At 40.4% G+C, this 19,197-nt stretch overlaps 1 protein-coding gene across 1 annotated transcript in view; it reads left to right on the top strand.

The window, feature by feature from the left end:
* Positions 1–19,197, top strand: part of CLASP1 (cytoplasmic linker associated protein 1) — a 252,409-nt gene that overhangs the window by 129,889 nt on the left and 103,323 nt on the right. Inside the window, exons 16-20 of the mRNA XM_054969847.1 lie at positions 1,436–1,513; positions 2,286–2,453; positions 4,357–4,406; positions 6,687–6,857; positions 15,131–15,238. Of these exons, the coding sequence (XP_054825822.1) occupies positions 1,436–1,513; positions 2,286–2,453; positions 4,357–4,406; positions 6,687–6,857; positions 15,131–15,238 (575 nt within the window). The remainder of the gene's footprint in view (positions 1–1,435; positions 1,514–2,285; positions 2,454–4,356; positions 4,407–6,686; positions 6,858–15,130; positions 15,239–19,197) is intronic.

The following is a 19,197-nucleotide window of genomic DNA, read 5'->3' as shown; positions in this document are numbered from 1 at the left end:
TGCCACCCTATTTGTAGACCTTTTTTATTTGTGAGATTGAATACTATACCTTCTTTGGTTTTAGAAGCAAGATTTTTAAATAAACCTTATTCTGATAGAATCTGCTTTTGTGGTCTTAATAGGATTGACACATCTTTACACGTCCTGCTTGAATGCTCTTTGTATGAGCATATCAGAGACTATTATATTAAACCTCTTATTACTGATCAATCTCCCCCTACACCTCAGAAACACTGTTTTATCTGCTTAGAGATAACAATTCTAAGATTATTTTGGCAGTAGCAACATTTGTTTCAGTCCTTTTATCCCTTAAGTCCAAAAAACAATAAACAAGAACTTTCTGCTGCTCAAGATTTGTTAATCAGTGAGCTTTCTAAGGGAATAAAAGGAAAGAAAAGGAGTGTATACAAAGATAGAAGAGCATATGGAAAATGTCACATCAACTAAAAGATGTTGCAGTTTTCCTCCAAATTAGGGTAACAGCTTAGTCTTAAAATTCTCACATAGGAGGCCGGGCAACTGCACCTATCACATCAAGTTTATAGAAGATAACCTTGTGTCTGTGAATATTGGGTGAAGCTCTGTCTGCTTGATGAGCAGTGTCTTTTGGCAGGAAAGCTGAGCTGTAGTAAAAACAAACATAATATCTTCCTTAGGTCTGTGAACATTTGGTTGAAAGTTAACTAAATTTGACATTGCACATCTGGAATGAAAAGGAGAATAGATGGCATGGTTGGTGAAATACTGTACTGAAAATAAATGTAGTACATTCCAATTCACCCTCTCTTTTCACCATGATTTAAAAATGCAGAGGGAGGAAATCTGTAGATTAAAATCTTTCCTTGGAAAGTAACAAGGGAATTGGGCCTTTGCCTCCCATTGCTGCAACCAATCACTCCTCTCCTTGTCACATACATCATCACCTTGCCTGCTCCTGCTGTCCAGATGCAGTTTTAATCCCAACAGGAGGTGGGCAGCAAATATTGAATAACTTAGACAGGTTTTTTTCCCTGAGCAGTTGGAATTATGTGTGTCATTATGTTAGTGCAGCCCAGTTAATGAAACAGACACAATATAGTATATTCCAAGCAATTTGGTTCCAAAGGTAGCACTGAAATGGGTTTTGAGCATCTCTGTACTTTTATACTTCTGTGGTTTCTGCAGTAACCAGCCTCTGAAGGAATGACCTCTGAAGAATGTTTACTTGGCGTTTCTTATGCAAGAGAATCAAATTCAATAAAGCTGACTTGCACAAACTTACACAACAGTCAAACATTCAAAAAGGATATTGTGTGGAAATGAAGGCTGTAGCAAATCTTTTTTCTCTGTTTTGAGAAGAGTCAGATTTCTTACAGGCTCCGGAGGGGTTGGTGTATCTCCCCCCAACACACACCTTTTCTGTTATCAGCTGAATGATGATGTCTTCTCATCTCAGGCATATATCAGTATTGGCAGAAACAATAAAGAAGGGAATCCATGATGCTGACTCTGAAGCACGGATAAAAGCCAGAAAGTAAGTCAATTTCTTCTCTTTTCCATTGTTGGAAGAGCATAAACTGTGCAGCAAGATTCAAGGCAATCCATAATAAGATGTTTCTTCATGAGGGGCACTATCATTTTTTCAAGAACTGAGACACTTCTTTGGGGTAGTTGATGTTAATGCAATGATATATGTGACCTATTTAGTAATTACTTTGCTTCATTTTAGTCTGATTTGTTCAGAAGATGAATGTGTGTACTTAAACTTACAAGAGAATATGTATTATAGTTCCAATCTGTGTTTGGTCAGTGGTTCTGAGAAGCCAGGCATCTGCTTTCTACAGTCAGTTTGTTATACTGTTCCATTGCTATTCAGCAACTTTAGAGATCTCCACTAAAATTCCTGTCATTATTTTCTTCCTGGATCTCATGAGCAATTGTTTGGCTTGCTACAAGAGGAGTCCAGAAGTTACCATATTAAGTTCAGTATGTGATTCTTGATAAAAACGACCAACAGACTGGTCAGTTATATAAACCTGAATACTTCTGACTAAGATAATCTTATTTATAATAGGAGTTAGAACCTTACTCCAGTTTTCTCTATCAAACTCTTCCCTACCCCCCAAAATAGTAATTATGGAAGCAAAAATCATGCAAAATTAAGTAAATATTTGCATCTATGCTTATTTTAATGACATAACTTGAATTTCACTGTAATTTGGCCAGAATTGGCAGATCAATCCTTGTGCCTAAGGTGTACTGACTAATACGTTTTTTTCAGTGATTTATTGATATTTTATTTTCAGGTGTTACTGGGGCTTCCACAACCATTTTAATCGAGAAGCAGAACATTTATATAATTCACTGGAATCTTCTTACCAGAAGGCCCTGCAATCTCACTTGAAGAACTCTGATAGCATAGTGTCCTTGCCCCAATCAGATCGCTCCTCTTCTAGCTCCCAGGAGAGTCTCAAGTAAGTACACTTCTTCCCTAACAAAGTATGGCTATTTCTTTGAATACATTCAACATCTGTCAATTGGTGCTACTCCTGCCTTTTAAGTTCATTCTGTTTCTTTTATATGTTCATTTTTATTAACATTCTAGCCTAGCACATAATAAAGGATTTTAGCTTGATTTTATAAGTTTGGTGGAATTGTATAAATCAGAACATCTTATTTCTTCTAAGCAGTATAGCAAGAACATGAAGAGTTTGAGATTTGGCTTGAATTAGAGCATGTAATTGGAGATGAGGAGAAGCAGAATTGCCACTTAGTGGGAACAACTAAAAACAATCAATCCACCTGAACAACCCATTTCATTTCATTTATTTATTTATTTTATGAGACAAGGCAGTAAGCTGGTGGTAACCAAGCCTCTGCACTCTCGTGCACTCAAAAGTACTATCAACACCCAGCAAGCAAAATGACATTCAGACCAGTTATGTGGTTGCAGACCAGTTTCACCTTTCAAACAAAGAAAGAAACAAACAAACAGACAAACAAAACCTTTATTAGGCATTAAGTTTTCATGTTTCATCAGTTTGGCTCCATTTGTTTGATAAAATCATGTAACTGATGACAGCTATTTTACATTCTAAAGTGAGGATTTCACTTACACGTGGATAATGGAATTGATAGATTTTATTCAGTAGCTTGCGCATCTGTCTTTTTTGTTCATTAAATTTTTTGTTCATTTAGTTACCTGATTCAAAAAGATTCATTTCAAGTAGTCTTAAGGTTGGGAGCATGGCAGTTATGATGACTGATAAGTTCTGAAGAGATACCCAGACTGGTAAAAACCTTATCAAACTGAGTAGACTTGATTTTACACCAGGATTGAAAACATAGTATCTCTTTGATATGTTAACACCTCTCTGTTGACCTCATGGGCTTTTGGGCTCCTGAACCTAAGACCCAGATTTGTTAAGCCTTTAAGGGCTGAAAAGGAGCTGTTGTGTGTGTGTGTGTGTGTGTGTGTGTGTGTGCGTGCACATATGTGTGTGGCTGTATGTGAGACTTTTTCAGAAGGAGAATATTTATTACTGCATACACCCATTTGAATCTCTCAGTGGGGAGGGGTGATAAGATGCTCAGGATTTTGTAAGTCTCAAGTTCTCTAGCATACTTCTTTTCTTTTCCTTAGTTTGTATCCTAGTACTGTAAATCATATTTACTCTTAGAGTTGTGCATTGTAGTAATAAAGTTGATTTAGTTAAGACACAGTGCCTAGATTCCTGTCCATGGCCTGGCCTCATGCTTATGATATGAAAACACACCCTTAGGTCTCTGTATCTCCTGGCAGCAGTGTGGGGGTGGAATCAGGAGGTGGTGGCCAGCTACCCAAAAGAAGCCTCCAGCAGAGAGGTAGGGAGTGCAGGGGACTGCTGCTGAGACAGGTAGTTCTTCCTCACCTAAAAAGGATGACTGCTCTTCCAACCTTTGAGCAGGGCTGCATCTCTTTTGCTTGCTCAAGGGCCATCTGCCCAGTAGAGAGTGAGAGTATCCTTGGCAGAAGTGTTATAGGGATAGCATGTTCGCAAATTCCTAGGCTTATGTGTCTCCAGACCTCAAAATCTCTATTCTGTTTTTCTGGAAAAGTTGAAAATAGCCCTAAAAGGCATAGATTTAACATAGGTTCTGGAATATGTTTTGTACTAACAGAGTGGACCAATATGTCCTAACCTCCTTTTGGTGAAGGGGAAAATGTTTACCGTCAGTGTTCTTTATTTTCTTTAACCTTTGGAATTGATATGCTGTATGATCCATTATAAATGAACAAAATGGAAGCCCCCAAACTATCATATATATTTTTGCAGCTGCCATCATTAACTGATCCAAAGAAAATCTATTAAATAGAGCCTTTCTGTTCCATCCTAGCCGTCCACTTTCTGCCAAAAGGAGTCCAACTGGAAGTACTACATCACGAGGTAAGAAAGGGTTAGCTGGTCTAAAGAAGTCCACTTGAGGGAAACTCTGGAGTACAAAATGGCAAAAGATTCTATTTTCCAAGTAGAAAAGAGCAAGAGTCCAGTAACGCCTACAAGATTAACAAAATTTGAGGTAGGGTATGAGCTTTCATGAGTCATAGCTCACTTCTTCAGATCTGAAGTGAGCTGTGACTCATGAAAACTCATACCCTGCCACCAATTTTGTTAATCTTGTAGGTGCTACTGGACTCTTGCTCTTTTCTACTGCTACAGACAGACTAATACAGCTACTCATCTTGATCTATTTTCCAAGTGTAATTGTTGTGATTTCTATTGTAGTGATATCTCCCCTTAAATGAGATACTGTGATTAACATTATGCTACTTAAGCAACACAATGTTTATTTGGTGCGGGTGTAGCCTTGTATGTTTTAAGAGGGATGTGTTTTCTAAATTGGCCTCGCATAAACCTGAGTAAAACACGAAAGAGTGAGTACTTAATGATGACAGCTGTTCCTGCTTTCATTCATCTCTGTAAGATTCTTTCAGATTTTGTATTCTGTGAATGTCATCCTACGAAGAAGTGTGGGGGATACCAACAGATTCTCTAGCACTTTCAATAAAGACAGTAACTTTATGCAGATCTCTGATACAAAAAAAATGATAATGTGCTACTGCAGAGAATTCTAGAAGCAGCAGCCAGCTGGGTGGCGGGGAAGGCCACAGCCGCCGCCTCCACCACTGTGGAGGACAGTGGGGAGGCAGGAGGGCCTGGAGCCGCCATCTCCACCACCACAGCAGCCTTGCCAGCCCAAGGTATGTGGGTGGTGGTGGTTGGGGGCTGGGGCTGGGGCTGTGGGGTGGTTGGGCCAAATTTAAAGGGTCCTGCCGCTTGCAAGTGGCGGGGAAAGGGCTCTTTAAACTTCAGCTGGCAGGCAGGGGGAGATCTCCCAGCCTGCCAACTGAAGCCAGCCCCGGGCGCAAAGCTTCCTGAAACAACCTGAATGCTTTGGGAAGCTTTGATTTGGGATTTCCGTATCGGTGCCAGCATGCTGGCTCCTATTCATAAATTCTAAATCTTTACAGATCCGACCGATTCGAGTATTTTTCCCAAATCGGAAACCCAAAGCGCACACCTCTAGTGTAGACTATTGATTGGTAGCATACCTTAGTCTTGGACTACAGCACAGCTCAATTGCTTATGCTTTAGTTCAGACCATGTTTCACTCTGATGAATGGCAGATATAATAGCTTTGCAAGTGATAGCAATAGTAAGATGTAGAAGCAATGGCATTAACATTCCTGTAACTTTTCTTCTCACAGAAGCTACATCAGAGCAGCAGTGTGAGTTAGATCAAAATAAAGGGTTGAGTGGAGGTAGGAGAACCTACATTTTGTATAGAATAGAGTCAGGATGGCTCAGGGAAGTGGGAAAAGGGATATTGGATTCCCCATTTCGCTAAAACACCAGCTCAAGCCAACTGAAGTCTGTCATTGTTTTTAATATTACATGTGTGTTCTATGTAATATGGATATGTGGGTGGATCTCACTTGATGTGCTTGCATGCAGAATGGCTGTCACAGCACTGGCAAACCAGCAGGTGCTCAGACCTTGAAAGCACTACAGTCCTCTTATGTATTCTTGAAGAGGAAGGGGAAATCGTTCTTTGGTTAAGGATGGAGGGGAGGGGGAATGGGGAATGTGTATGAGCAGCCACTAAAGAAGAATCTTCTGATTAGATTTTATTAATTTTATTTACTTTGGATTTTTATTCCACCCTCCTCATGAGGAGCTCAGGGTGGATAAAGTATAGATGCAGCTATACTTTAAGAAACAGCTAAAAAAATACTGTTTCAGTTTCTAAAGGAATATATTGAAATAAGAATAATTTTATATGCATTCCCTGTAACAACAAGCTTCCTCGGAGATGATGATGTTAGAAATTGTTCAGTCCTCAGGTTTCTGTAAAAATAAATAATTGGCATGTGTGGTTTTTATTTTATGTCCAGACTCATCCTTTTTGAAGTTTGCTCTGTATTATATTTTGGGTATAATTTCTAGACTAAATTTACTTGTCCGGGTAAACGTAACTCCTTACCATGTTTGGACAGTGACTTTTAGGAGCTCTTGTGCCTAGCCATTATTTGAGGTGTGGGCGAGGAAGAGGGCTCTTCTGATCCTGATTCCCCTGGCAGGAATTTGAATTTGTATTGAAAAGACCCTTTGGAGACAGTTTTCAGAATACTCTCTTTCATCTTGGATTTCTTTCCTTTCTCAAAGCATCTACAGTGAGCGCAAAATCAGTGTCAACCTCAGGGTCTCTGCAACGTTCCCGTAGTGACATCGACGTGAATGCAGCAGCCAGTGCCAAATCTAAAGTAACATCTTCTGGGTCAGATGCTCCCTTTAGCTCTGCTGCAGCCCTGCCCCCAGGCTCCTATGCATCACTAGGTAACTCTCTCTCTCTCTCTCTCTCTCTCTCTCTCTCTCTCTCTCTCTCTCTCTCTCTCTCTTTTGTGTGTGGTCTAGGATATCAACAGTTATTCAGCACTTACAGAGTAATTTTTTAAAATGTGTTGTATAGGGGAGGCCATCCTCACAGCATAATGTAGTTTGAAAGCGAGTATATCCTACATTCCATGGAATAAATAGTATGTTGGTGGCAATTTTTCCTTCTTAAGCTTGTTAGGTTTCAAAGGTACCACAGCAATTTTTGTGGATGGCTTTGTGAAAAAGATGGGTGTTTCCACCCCTCCCCCCCCCAACCACAATAAGGCGTCTGCACCATACAATCCCAAACTATCAAGGGGGTGAACAAAGAATCTGTGACAAAATATAGTAGATACGAGGCAGGAAATAAAGTATAGTTTGTTAGTTTTGCTATATTTGTATCTAAGTTCTTTATAATAATGGAAATTGTTCTGGTAAAATAAATTCCCTCTCCAGTTGCTCTTATACCTCGGGACTGTTATAAGAACACAGAAGACATATGGGTACTTGGACTGTTCTGGTCGTAAAACTAGACTGACTTATAGAAAATTGTCACTTTTTTGTAAGGATTGGGGGATGAGTAGTGTGGTGAAAATAACCATGTAAAGATCATCAAGTAAGTATGTGGGGTGCAAATGTGCAGCATTGTCACATTTTTCTACGTGGCATTTGGTATCTATTAGCACATTTTCAGGCATGTGAAATGTTTGCAGCAGCTGGCAAAGTCTGCTCAAAATTAAGGAGAGAAAAAAGTTCAGAAATCACTGGACTTTCAAGGGAGTACGAGAAAGATACTAGCTCTGTGCCGATGACCTATCTGCATATTGACTTATTGCATAGGGAGGGAGAGTGGACATGAGCACACTGGTCCCACCTCCGTGCAATCATAGTATCATCTACATGGTGCAAATGCATGGAGGAAGCGCTTGCGCGCATGCACCCCCCCCCCCAAGTATTCAGCAATACTGATCAGGGGGGCAGGCAGTGCTTGCAGGCACTTCTCCTGCTGGTTTGCATCAAGCAGACCACTTGACGATCGTGCTGAGGCAGGGGTGGGTTCCACATTCCATGTAGTAGAACATTTACTCTAGTTAAAAGTCATTGGGCTCCTTTTCTTCACTTCTGCATTGATGCACACATGGCTAGTCATTTACATCTCCAGAGCCATAGTCACTTCATTTAGCATTGTTTGCGAGGCCATGCAAAATATGTTAAGAGTTGATCAAACACATTAAAAATGCATTAATTGCTATATGTGCTTATTTCTTTACATGTCAGCTGATGGTACTATTGTTTCCATAATCTCTGCTGCAAGGATTGATCTGGTTAAAGTAATGACAAAGGAGAGAACATTGAGTTAGGGTCACAAAATAACATAAATATCTGAAGGGCTGAGAGTGGGAAGTCTTGAACAATTGCCCACATGTGTTTTATGGTTATTTAGGCTCTAGATGTTCATAAATAACTTCTGTTTAACTAACTCTTATTTCCTCAATTCCTCAATGATTTTTTTTGTTTCTGTAGCTAAATTCACATTGCCCACTTCTGCTGATACTACTAACTGTTCCCTATTATCCCTCTCCTTATTTTTTTAAATTTGCTTAAAGATGGTACTACCAGTAAACCTGATGGTAAGCAGTCTCTCTGTAACTGAGGTCTGTCTCCAGCTTTACCAGGTCTCTGTTATCACCAAGTAGTCCCCAGTTTTCATCTGTGTTCACTGGTGCCTTTTGCATGAACTTTTGCATGGTGTTTTTCTCTTACTCATTTTGATGCAATTGGGTACCCTTCACAATGTCGACTCACCCTTGTTGTTAGGCTTAATAGTTAATAGAATATCTATTTCAAATTAGTTCTGTAAACAGTGTTGGACCATTTATGATTTCACTGCATGTTTGAGAATTATAAATACGAGATTTGTTTGGTTGAAATTCATGCATAAAGCAAAGGCTGCCTATCTGGTTTTTGTAACTGCAAAAGCAGTTCTATGAACCTTGGTCATATCTTGGAAGAATATATTTAAAAGTTTAGGGCACAATCCGAAGAGAAAGAAGCACTTCAATCCCAAAGAAGTTAGTGGCTTGCTGTCAGATGGGGTGGGGTGGGGAATGGCATTTTTTGAACCAGTTACGTATAATTTTACTTTATTCTACTGCTCTATTATATGCTTCCTAAGAAAAGGTTTTTTTAGTTAAAAGATGCTACAATTCCTTACTAAACATCCCTCCAGTTCTTGTATTTTATTAGTAGTTCACTATAAATAACCATATTAATCCCACATTGCTTCAATTACATCATAGTTATTTGCTGTTCTAAAAGATCCTTTTTCTCAGGCCAATATATAATTCAGATTTAATGCTGATCTGAATTTAGGCATTAGGAGTAGGCCATGTGTACCCTTCTCCTTTCTACTCATACACAAATTCTTCCCATCCTATTTACCCCTTTTCAGTATTATCTGTGAACGTTAACATGAGATTCTGTACACTCTTAAACAGTTTGTCACTCCTGAGTGTATCTGGGTTCTCAAAATGCGTTTAGAAGTTGGATATGCTATTACTGGATAGCAGGGTCTTGGGGGGAATTGAAGCACAAGAGGAAAGGAAGTGCATATCTCTCGTGACCTGCTTGTATTCCCTTGTTTCTGTATAAAGCTGTACCCTCTCTCCTCACCTCCTCCCTTCCCAGTGCCACAAACTGTTTTATGTTAACAAACTAGAATCTGAGGCTGTGGTATAATTCTGGTTTAGAATCCTGGCTTGTTAGCAGGAAACAAATCCTAATACATTTTAAGCACCTGAGTTCAAATATCACATAAAACTCTGGTCAGATTGAAGACTTTCTAAACTAGGAAGTCTGCAATGTCCATGGGATGTGTGAGGGGAAGGAGCATGCAAGGCCAGGGATTCCAGGCCGGTGTCTTGGACCTATCTGGTTTGTGATGTCAGAGTACAAAAAATGTTTCAACTGTTCCCAAACAGGGAATAAAAAATCTGCCAGCTAAATGGAAATACCACCCCAATTTCAGATGCTCTTAAGCACATGATTTATTTTAAACATTGATGATTTCTGTTTAACTTTTCCAAGTATTCTGAATTCTTTCTATTTAATATGTTTATTGCCGTAATTAATAGTTCTATGTGTGTTTTGAAAATGGTAGTGATAGGCCTGAGGAAAAAATGTAGAAGGGACAAGGCATTTTTTCAGTTTTTTTCTTTTCAGTTTCCAGCCTGTAATAATAAAAATGACCAAAAATTAGAAGTAAAAAGTGACCAAAATTAGAGATGCCTGCATAATAAAACTCATACAAATACTAAAGCCAAAGCCAATAAGGTACAAAGAGACCTTCCTGATGCATAGTCATCATGATTGGGGAGACAGTTTCTCTCTCTTACCAGAAAGAGCTACAATGTATTTCTGTTTAATTGTTAAACCGGTTCTTTGAAGTTCAGCAGCACACATCAGTTGCCTTTATTATTTTCTTGTCTTTTTGCTGGGGCCACACAGAAGGTTTGTGTCGAATTCTGTTCTTTATTATTTTGGGGCTATAGGTTACCACAGGATGTAGGAGAGACCTTGAAACTTGGTTTTCAAGTCCGTAGTACAATATAGTATCAATATTGTTGAAATGGTTTATTTTTCATCATTATGACTAGAGATGGGCACAAACCGAAATACGAACCAAAATTCAGCACGAACTAGGCCGGTTCGTGGTTCGCAAACTAGCAGTTCATCAGAGCTTGTTTCTGACGAACCACCATGAACTTTAGGCTGGTTTGTTTGGTTCATTTTTTGGTTCATCACTGCAGACAGCCTGGCGCCAATCAATCAGTTTCCTAGGCAACGGGGGATGGACTTCCTGCAGAACTTCAGCTGGCCCGGAAGTGACCTTCTGCTGACCTAGAAGTGGTGATTTGCTGGCAGGGAAGTCACATTTTCACGAACCAAAACAAACCGATTCGTGAACCAGGGCAGGTTCGTGAAAGTTCGTGGTTCATAGTTCATGAAATGTGACAAACCACGAACTGCACGGTTCATTTTTTTCCCGGTTTGTGCCCATCTCTAATTATGACTATTGAGCCTTTCCTTGTTTTCTTTCATGGCACTTTTCTTAAGGAGTCGATATGATGTGGATCTTATCACAGCAAGAAGAGTGTAAATATAGATACAGTGCATATATATTTCTTGTGATAACTTCCTAATTTTCAGTAGCCAGCAAATGAAAATGATGGATGGTGGTGGGAAAGAGCGAAAGAGTGTTATCTTATTTGGCAGCCTATTGCAGAGACACTTGATACTTTCTAACAAGAGATTCATGGTAAAAAAAACCCTTTACTAATTGTGGAATAAAGTAGATAAAACATGCATAAACATTGCTCTTTCCTTGGGAGCCCCACAGTCTCAAATATCCCACTCTCTAACTGGGTTCAGCTTCATAGTTTTCCTTCATCTCAACAAACTTAGAAACAGTAATTTGTTTAGCTGCCCAGGCTCCCCATACATCTTTCATATGTGTTTTCTAATTACAGCCATTAGCTCCAGGGCACAAAATATATAGATGCTATTAAGGCAACTTTACAGGACTGCAGAAATAGTTTTACAGGTTATAGTTGAGGTAGCTTTTCCTAGTTTGTGGATTGGGAAATAATCATAATGTTCAGTATAATATACTGTTCCTCCTTTCCTTAGATATCATCACTAAGAACCTTTTATTAACGGAATTTGCTTTATGAATGTAGTAAAAATGGCACCAATCCTGATATGCTTCAGAATTGTCTCGGGGTATAGCATTTCAAAGATACCAGTGTCAGAGCAACAGGAGGATGATTATAGTTTATTTTTTTACTTCACATACTCTGCCTTTCTCCACAATGAAGATTCAAAGTGGTTTACATAATTCTCCTTTCCTCCATTTTATCTTCACAACAACCCTTTGAAGCAGGTTAGGCTGAGTGTGTGTGACTGGCCCAAGGTCACTCAGGCTTCCATGGCAGAGTGGGGATTGAACCGAGGTCTCCCAGATCCAGCACTTTAACTACATCACACTGGCTCTAATGTGTGACAAGGAGTGCTTCCTAACTACCAGACAGCTTGTTTTGTATGATTTATGTGGCTCTCTCTGAAAGGACACCACACAAGAAAAAAAAGTGAAACTGACTTTTCTCTGTGTGTGTGTGTGTGTGTGTGTGTGTGTGTGTGTTACCCTGTTATCTAGTAATAGTTGAACTAAAGCTAGATCTGTAGCATAAAATGCCTTTTACCAGTTTTGTGGCACAAAGATATGTTGGTTGGGTTGGGGTCACATGAGCTGACATTGTTGTCAGTTTTTATGATAGGAAAACTCACATGTTGCATTGTATTTACTGATTTTTACTGTTCATTAAATCAATTATAGTAACCTTTTTCTGGGTTTCTGAAGCAGGTTTTGAGCTTTATGGAAGAATGCCAGCAGATGTATTTTAAAATGTTAATAGGATTTTTGCCCAGTGACACCTTAGAAACCAATAAGATTTACAGAGTGTAAACTTTTCAAGATTCAGAGCTTTCTTCTTCAGACATGAGTAGGAATAGAGATCCCTGAGGTGGATTACACAGCGCAAGACTAGTACAGTCAATATCAATGACATTTCCATAAACAATGCCATAGAGTAAATAAATACAAGTTTACAAAGACATAGCATTAGCAAGAATCCAGTACAGAGTTGAAGAGATGCTGAAACAGAGCATAAGCAATTCTATCACTGACATTAGACAACAGATAACTACCCAGTAGGATCATACTTGAAGCCCAGGTGGCACATAGGTGCACATACTTAAAGCAACAGATAATATGTAGGGCAACATAGTGGTGACATATATGGTCCCTAACTCATTATTCAAGTATCTGACGTCTCCTCCCTAAAATACAGCCCTCCTATCTGAGTAAAAAGCCTATTTGAATAATTCAGTTTTGCACCATTTGCGGAAAACCAGGAGGATGGCAGCCTTTAAGTTTATCTGAAGACTGACACATTCAGCAATCTAATGTCTTAGAAGATTAAAATGTTCTCCCACTGGTTAATGATAGCATATATAACAGTGGAAGATGAACAGTGATGGTATAATTTGAGATGGTATAATTTGTGTCGTTAGGTTCAATGATCATGCTGTCAGAGTAAATATGGGGACAGAGTTGGCATCTGGGTTTATTGCAGGCTCTGGTCCCAAAGGCTGGTTTAGCGTTGGGAAGTACATTATTATGAGTGAGAAGTTGTTTAAGGTTAGGGGGCTGTCTGTGGGCAAGAAAAGATTTGCCTCCCAATGCTGTTGTGAGAGAAGAGTATCATTGTCCCGCATAGGTTGCTATAACACTCCACCCATCTTTGGCTGGGTTATAAAGGCTTTGGAATCTCTGTTGCTACTTCTGTCTGAAGAAAGGAGTTCTGACTAGGCATGTGCAGTTCGGGAATCCGATTTGGAAAAAATGCCCGAATTAGACCTGATCCGTAAAGATTCGGAAATCCTGAATCAAAGCTTTCCGAAGCATTCGTAATGCTTTGGAAAGCTTTGGGGCTGAGTTTAAAGGGCCCCACTGCTGCTTGCAAGCAGCGGTGGGGCCTTTTAAACATCACCCCAGCCCCAGTCCCCCACCCTCACCCACCCCCACTTACTTTTGCAGCCAGCATCAGCGGCAGCGGTGGCACTGGCCCTCCCCACCACCCGGGGAAAGCCCTTCTTGCCCCTCAAATGGCCGCCGTGGCGCTGCCGCCATTTGAGGGGCAGGGAGGACTGGAGGAGGCAGCTCCGGCCTTCCCCACCGCCCTGCAGGCTCAGGAGATGGTGCGGCGGCAGATGAGCCAGCTGGCTCCAGGCCATCGCAGCCTCGGGCTGCTGTGGCTGCCGCTGCTGAAGCAGCAGCAATGGCAACGCAGTAGCGGCCCGCCACTCAGCTGACCACCCTCCCCCTCTCCCTCCAGTCAGGTAAGTGGGTGGGGGGGGTGGAGCGGTTGCCCCAGGGGGGTGGGAGGTGGTGGTGGGGTAGTTGCTCCCTCTCACTTCAGTATGCTCCGAATATTTACGGAGCATACCGAAGCAAGTAAAATACCATAATTCTGAAGTGGCTTGCTGCTTCAAAGTTATGGTATTTCCGAATTCCCCCCCCCCCCGCTTCGAGTAAACCTGAAGCGGGAAACCTGAATCTTTTTGGGATGCACACCCCTAGTTCTGACTCTCGAAAGCTTACACTCTGTAAATCTTGTTAGCCTCCCAGGTGCCACCAGACTCGTATCTTACTGTTCTACTGCAGACTAACATGGCTACCCACCTAAAATGTTAACAAGTAATTGAGAGTCAATAACTTTCCATATAGTGTAGTATGGCCTGCAGGATAAGAGTTCGTAGTAACACCTGCTGGAATAGTTTGGGGTTGAAGCGCTAATCTCAGATGTCAAAAGCTAAATACTCAGAATGTCATTTCCGTCTTGCTTTGACCTTGGAAATATCACACTTGACATAAAGAAAGCATGTGCTTGGAAACAAGATCCATTCGTATCAAATATACTGAATACATGTGTACTTAAAGTTGCAGCCTAAGACTTTAGACCCAAACTATCTTTTTGGTGAGCAAGTACTTATTTGATTTATGATACTTACCACATGTTTTGGTATTGGAGCCTTTCATCTCACTTGTGTCTTAGCTTCTTATTTGTAAGAAGGGATGTCCTAGTTAATACTGATTTTCAGAGAAGCCATGCTTCCATCCAAATCATACTATGATTAACCTTTTTTCTTTCAAGCTTTACAATACTGTATCCCTTTATCTCTGATTCCTTCCCCCATTTATTCAGTTACTTCTTACACCAATATCATATGAACAATTGGAGTTAATTTTGCTTTTCTCCTATATTTTCATTTGTTATGCATTATTTTTGGTGTATTGCACCTTTCTAAAAATAAAAACTGTTTGATGCAAAAGTTAATTCCTCCCAAATTTTGTTTCTGTTGTTCTAAACATGTTTCAAATATTGGGGAAAAAATAAGTAGACTTTATAATTTGAATTCCAAATAGATTTGCTCATCCTAATTTGAATAATATAGATGAAGAAATAAGACATAAAATTCCTCATTTGGTTGTCTGTATGTGAAATGTTGTGAGTATGCTTTTCAGTATGTATTAGTACAAAGGGGTGTAGTGAAGAAGATTTGCACATACACATTTTAATCAGTTTAACCACTGTTGTCTTTGCTTTCTATAGGTCGGATCCGTACAAGAAGGCAAAGCTCTGGAAGTACCACAAACATTACCTCAACACCTCCTGACACTCGAGGCCGCAGCCGGGCTAAAGTAGTTTCACAGTCGCAGCGTAAGAAGCGTATAGTCTGGTTTTGTGCCAAAAGAAGCATACTTTCCCAATTGTTTTCAGTGCCCACCTTAATAGAAACTGAATTTTTCATTTGGTCAGTTTCCTTCATTATGTTTCATTTGAGTCAACTGTCCTCTCTAAAGGCCTTGCCTGAAGTCTTGAAATATTAGGCCTATCTTCAGGGTATTGGTGAACTGTAGGAAACATCTCTTGAATGCTACTCATTTCCCCCACCTTCTCTGTACACTATTTTATCACTACTCAGTCTTTGTGCATGTGTTGAACACATTGTTCAAATTTACTTGCATTGTATATATGAATGAAGTCCTATGCGCAAATAATCTCAAGGTCAGACCTTAAAGAAGCATTCCCCTGTTACAGATGGTTTCTTTTCTCTGGTGGGTGTCTTCTTGATAATCATATCAGAACTTGCTGGTAGAAGGCTTGCTTTAACTTTCTCCTGAGAGAGAAGGTCCACAGAATCTGGTATTTGTGCGTTCCTGAGTAATGTTCAGCACCACAGGAATAGGAACATGCTTTCCTGGGGGTGAGGAAAATATGACTCTTCATATGGCTAGGATTTTGTTTTGGTTACTTGAGTTTTGACACTGATGGTACTGAAGGTTTGTCATAATTACCTGAAAAGATTAGACTCGTTAACAAGTAATGGTGGATTGTCTGCTCCTGTACTCAGCCCCGGCGCCAGGGTTTCTGGCGCCAGAGGCCATCCTTGCGTGTGCGCTCTGCGCGTGCGTGCCCCCCCCGGACTGCATGATGCAGTGCTGCCGGCGGGTGGCTGGGGCGGAGTGAGGAGGCCGCCCATGCACTGTGCGCCACCCTGGCCGCCGTCGTCCCTGGTCCGTGGCTGCTGCGCCCGCCCAGTGGCGGGGCGGCGGTGGTGCGGGACCGGCCAGCGGTGGCGCAGGATACGCGCCTCCGCCCCTGGCACCCCCTCTGGTGCCCCCTCTGGGCCTGTGGCCCCCGCCTCACCACCTTAATGGTGGCGCTGGCCTGCCTGTACTATGAGCCTGATCAGTTAGAAATGGCGCAGTCAATGAGGCAGATACATTTTTACAACTTATTGCTCATTCTGGTTTCTGTTCATGCATATTTTCTTCACTTAGATTGTAACACCTGGAAAAGTGAGTGTAATTCTAGCTAAGTGGTAGTGTAAAATGGTCCTTTTTTAAAAAAAGCAGTGGTTGCCTGCTTAATGTAAGTGCACAGAGAAAAAAAATAGGTATTTCAATATGGAATGTGAAAAGTCCTTTGATTCCGCAATCCCCACTCTGGCAGGCCTTCAGCTTTTCCTTTTCAATTTTAATTACATTGCTAAATCCCTAATATCTGAAATTGACAGTTCTTACTTTCCACTTATGAGTGAATTAAGTTTTTGAACTTTGTGACTGAGTATGTATGGGTTCTTCAGAATCTGAAGAATCCAAAGCCCAAAGATATAATAAAAATTGAAAAATCAAAAGCGCGACCATGAAATTAATCCAGTGTCAGAAAAGCCAGGGAGCAGTGTGTGTGTTTTTTATGATGATAATGTTGAATTGTGACATTTGATGTTGGCAACGATATATGTGTAGGGAAGAGCTGAATACCCTACTTATGGCTTTCAATTTACCCACATTCTTCAAGAGTATGAGAATACTGAAGAAGAAAGGGCAGGCCCAAGGCTGAACATTTCTTAATGTGATAGGAAAAGTACTTTTTGGTTTCTAAACTAATTTTCATATATTTCCATTGTTCCTTGTTAAAAAATGTGGCTGTTTTTGTATCATTGTTTCTGGGTACATCAAGATAAAAGGTTAGCAGACGTAAGAGAAATATCCAGATTATGAATTTGGACTGGAAGAGAAGGATGGTCTTGAATAGCTGTATAATATTAATCCTTCTCATTTTTCTCGGCTGTAAAGACCATTTCGCTTCAGTGGCCCTTTGATTTGGTCTGCAACTTGTGGTTTAAATTCAGGCTTAAATATTCAGACACATCCTAACAATAATAGTCCCAGCCAATCCATTCTCCATTATTATAACAGCCATTAAATCCAGTCACAGCACCCAGTTCCCCCTTCTTGCCAGTACTGTAGTTCTGGTTACTTTGGCAGTACAGCAGAAGATTTAAATACAAGTAGGGCTGGCCTCCAAGTTGGAAATGATACCAATCAGCAAAAGTTATAGAAAATCCAGCGTCTTGATTGTACATGTAGCACATCACAAAATAATAAGCTCTCATGAGTAGTCATATCTGTTGCTTGATAGATGTGTTCACCTTCACTGAATATTATAGTTGCAATCCCTTTCAAAAAGACTGTTGGAGAGCAGTATTCCTGTAAAACAAAAATTGTCCTTTGTGGCTTGTAATGGATCTTACACTCATTTTTGTTCATGTTCTAAAAAATGAGTATCCTAGTAGTTATTTGACATGTGAAGTTGTTGTGAAGAAACTGACTCTAAGATGGCTGACATTTCTGTTTTTGTGTTGATTTATGAGCGCAGCACCACCACACTAATCTCTGTCACTTTTTGGTGATTGATAATAATTGTGCATGATCCTGTTATGTTGTATCTTGTGGTACTTGCTGTTCTCATGATAGTAGTGCCAACCTACCCTGCTGTGTAAGCATAGTGTTCTGGGCGAGCGCATGATATCACAGATCACGGCATTATGCTTGCACTGCAGTTGTTTTCAAGCAGTTGTTTATCTGCTGTGTGTGTCTAAACGCATATAAGAAAGGCCTTGATGTGTAGGTTTAATCCATAACATGCTGCATAATGTCAGCCGTGATGTGTTTTGTCAAAAAGCAAATCACAGTGTGTTCAACTAGCAATACTTATTGAACTGTGTACTGTCTCACTGTCCTTAATTCACTTTCTGCCTGTCCTTTGGTCTGCTCTCATAATCCAGGATCCAGATCAGCTAACCCTGCTGGTGGTAAGAAACACCTTGTTTTTCACTCTGTTTTCATGTCTGAGCTGTCTGTCATACTGTTTTTATCTATTTGTTTTCAGAAACTTTGTCCTTTTTATTTCTATTTATTTATTGCTGGGATTTTTTTTTTGCCCAGTACCAATTATACCATTGTATAATTCTATTGATTTGTGTGAGATCTGGCCAAAATAGCTTCAAAGGAAAGTTGGACTTTATGGAATACAAGCTATGAAAAGTTTTGTTTATTCTCAGAAGCTAGAGCATAGGGTTGATAATGTGGTACAGAGAACGGTGTATGTTGTGTATATAACAGGAAGGTGGTTCTTTTGGTCATCAAGAATGTTGAGGCATGATTTAGAAAAACAAAGAAGAATGTGGCTTCCCAAAGTTGCTTTTGAAGGCTGAGGGACTACTTAGAAATAGAGTGAGATGCAGTGCAGGAAGCTACAGCTTGAAGGAAAATGGACAGGTATCACTCACCTCCCCATTCCTCACTTGTTTCAGCTCATCTGCAAAAGAACAGAGCTTGCCCAAGGGTGCATACCTAAGTGGATTTTTGTTGATTCTCTGTCTTGTTGCAGCCCCCCTCCCATGCTGTTCCTGTCTGTCTTCCAACCCTCAGGAGCAACTGAGGGAGGGGTAGATTAGGAGGGCTGCTGCAGAAAAGATGAATAGATCTATTCAGTGAACTCTCTTTTCCCAGTACATTGAATCTAACTCATTGTTTTGTAAACTGCTCTGAGAGTCCTTTTCACCCCCTTGGACACAGATTCAGAAATTAAAATAAAATAAAAACGTGTTATCCATGCTTGGACAATAACAACATTTAATTTATATACCGCCCTTCAGGACAATTTAATGCCCACGCAGTGTTTATAAAGTCTGTCATTATTATCCGCACAACAATAATCATCCTGTGAGGTGGGTGGGGCTGAGAGAGCTCCTAGAAGCTGTGACGGACCCAAGGTCACCCAGCTGGCTTCAAATGGAGGAGTAGGGAATCAAACCCGATCCTCCGGAT

This window comes from Eublepharis macularius, chromosome 2, assembly GCF_028583425.1.
Source record: "Eublepharis macularius isolate TG4126 chromosome 2, MPM_Emac_v1.0, whole genome shotgun sequence".
Taxonomy (NCBI): domain Eukaryota; kingdom Metazoa; phylum Chordata; class Lepidosauria; order Squamata; family Eublepharidae; genus Eublepharis; species Eublepharis macularius.
Note: the sequence above shows the minus strand (reverse complement) of the source record. Positions and strands in the feature narration are given on the sequence as shown.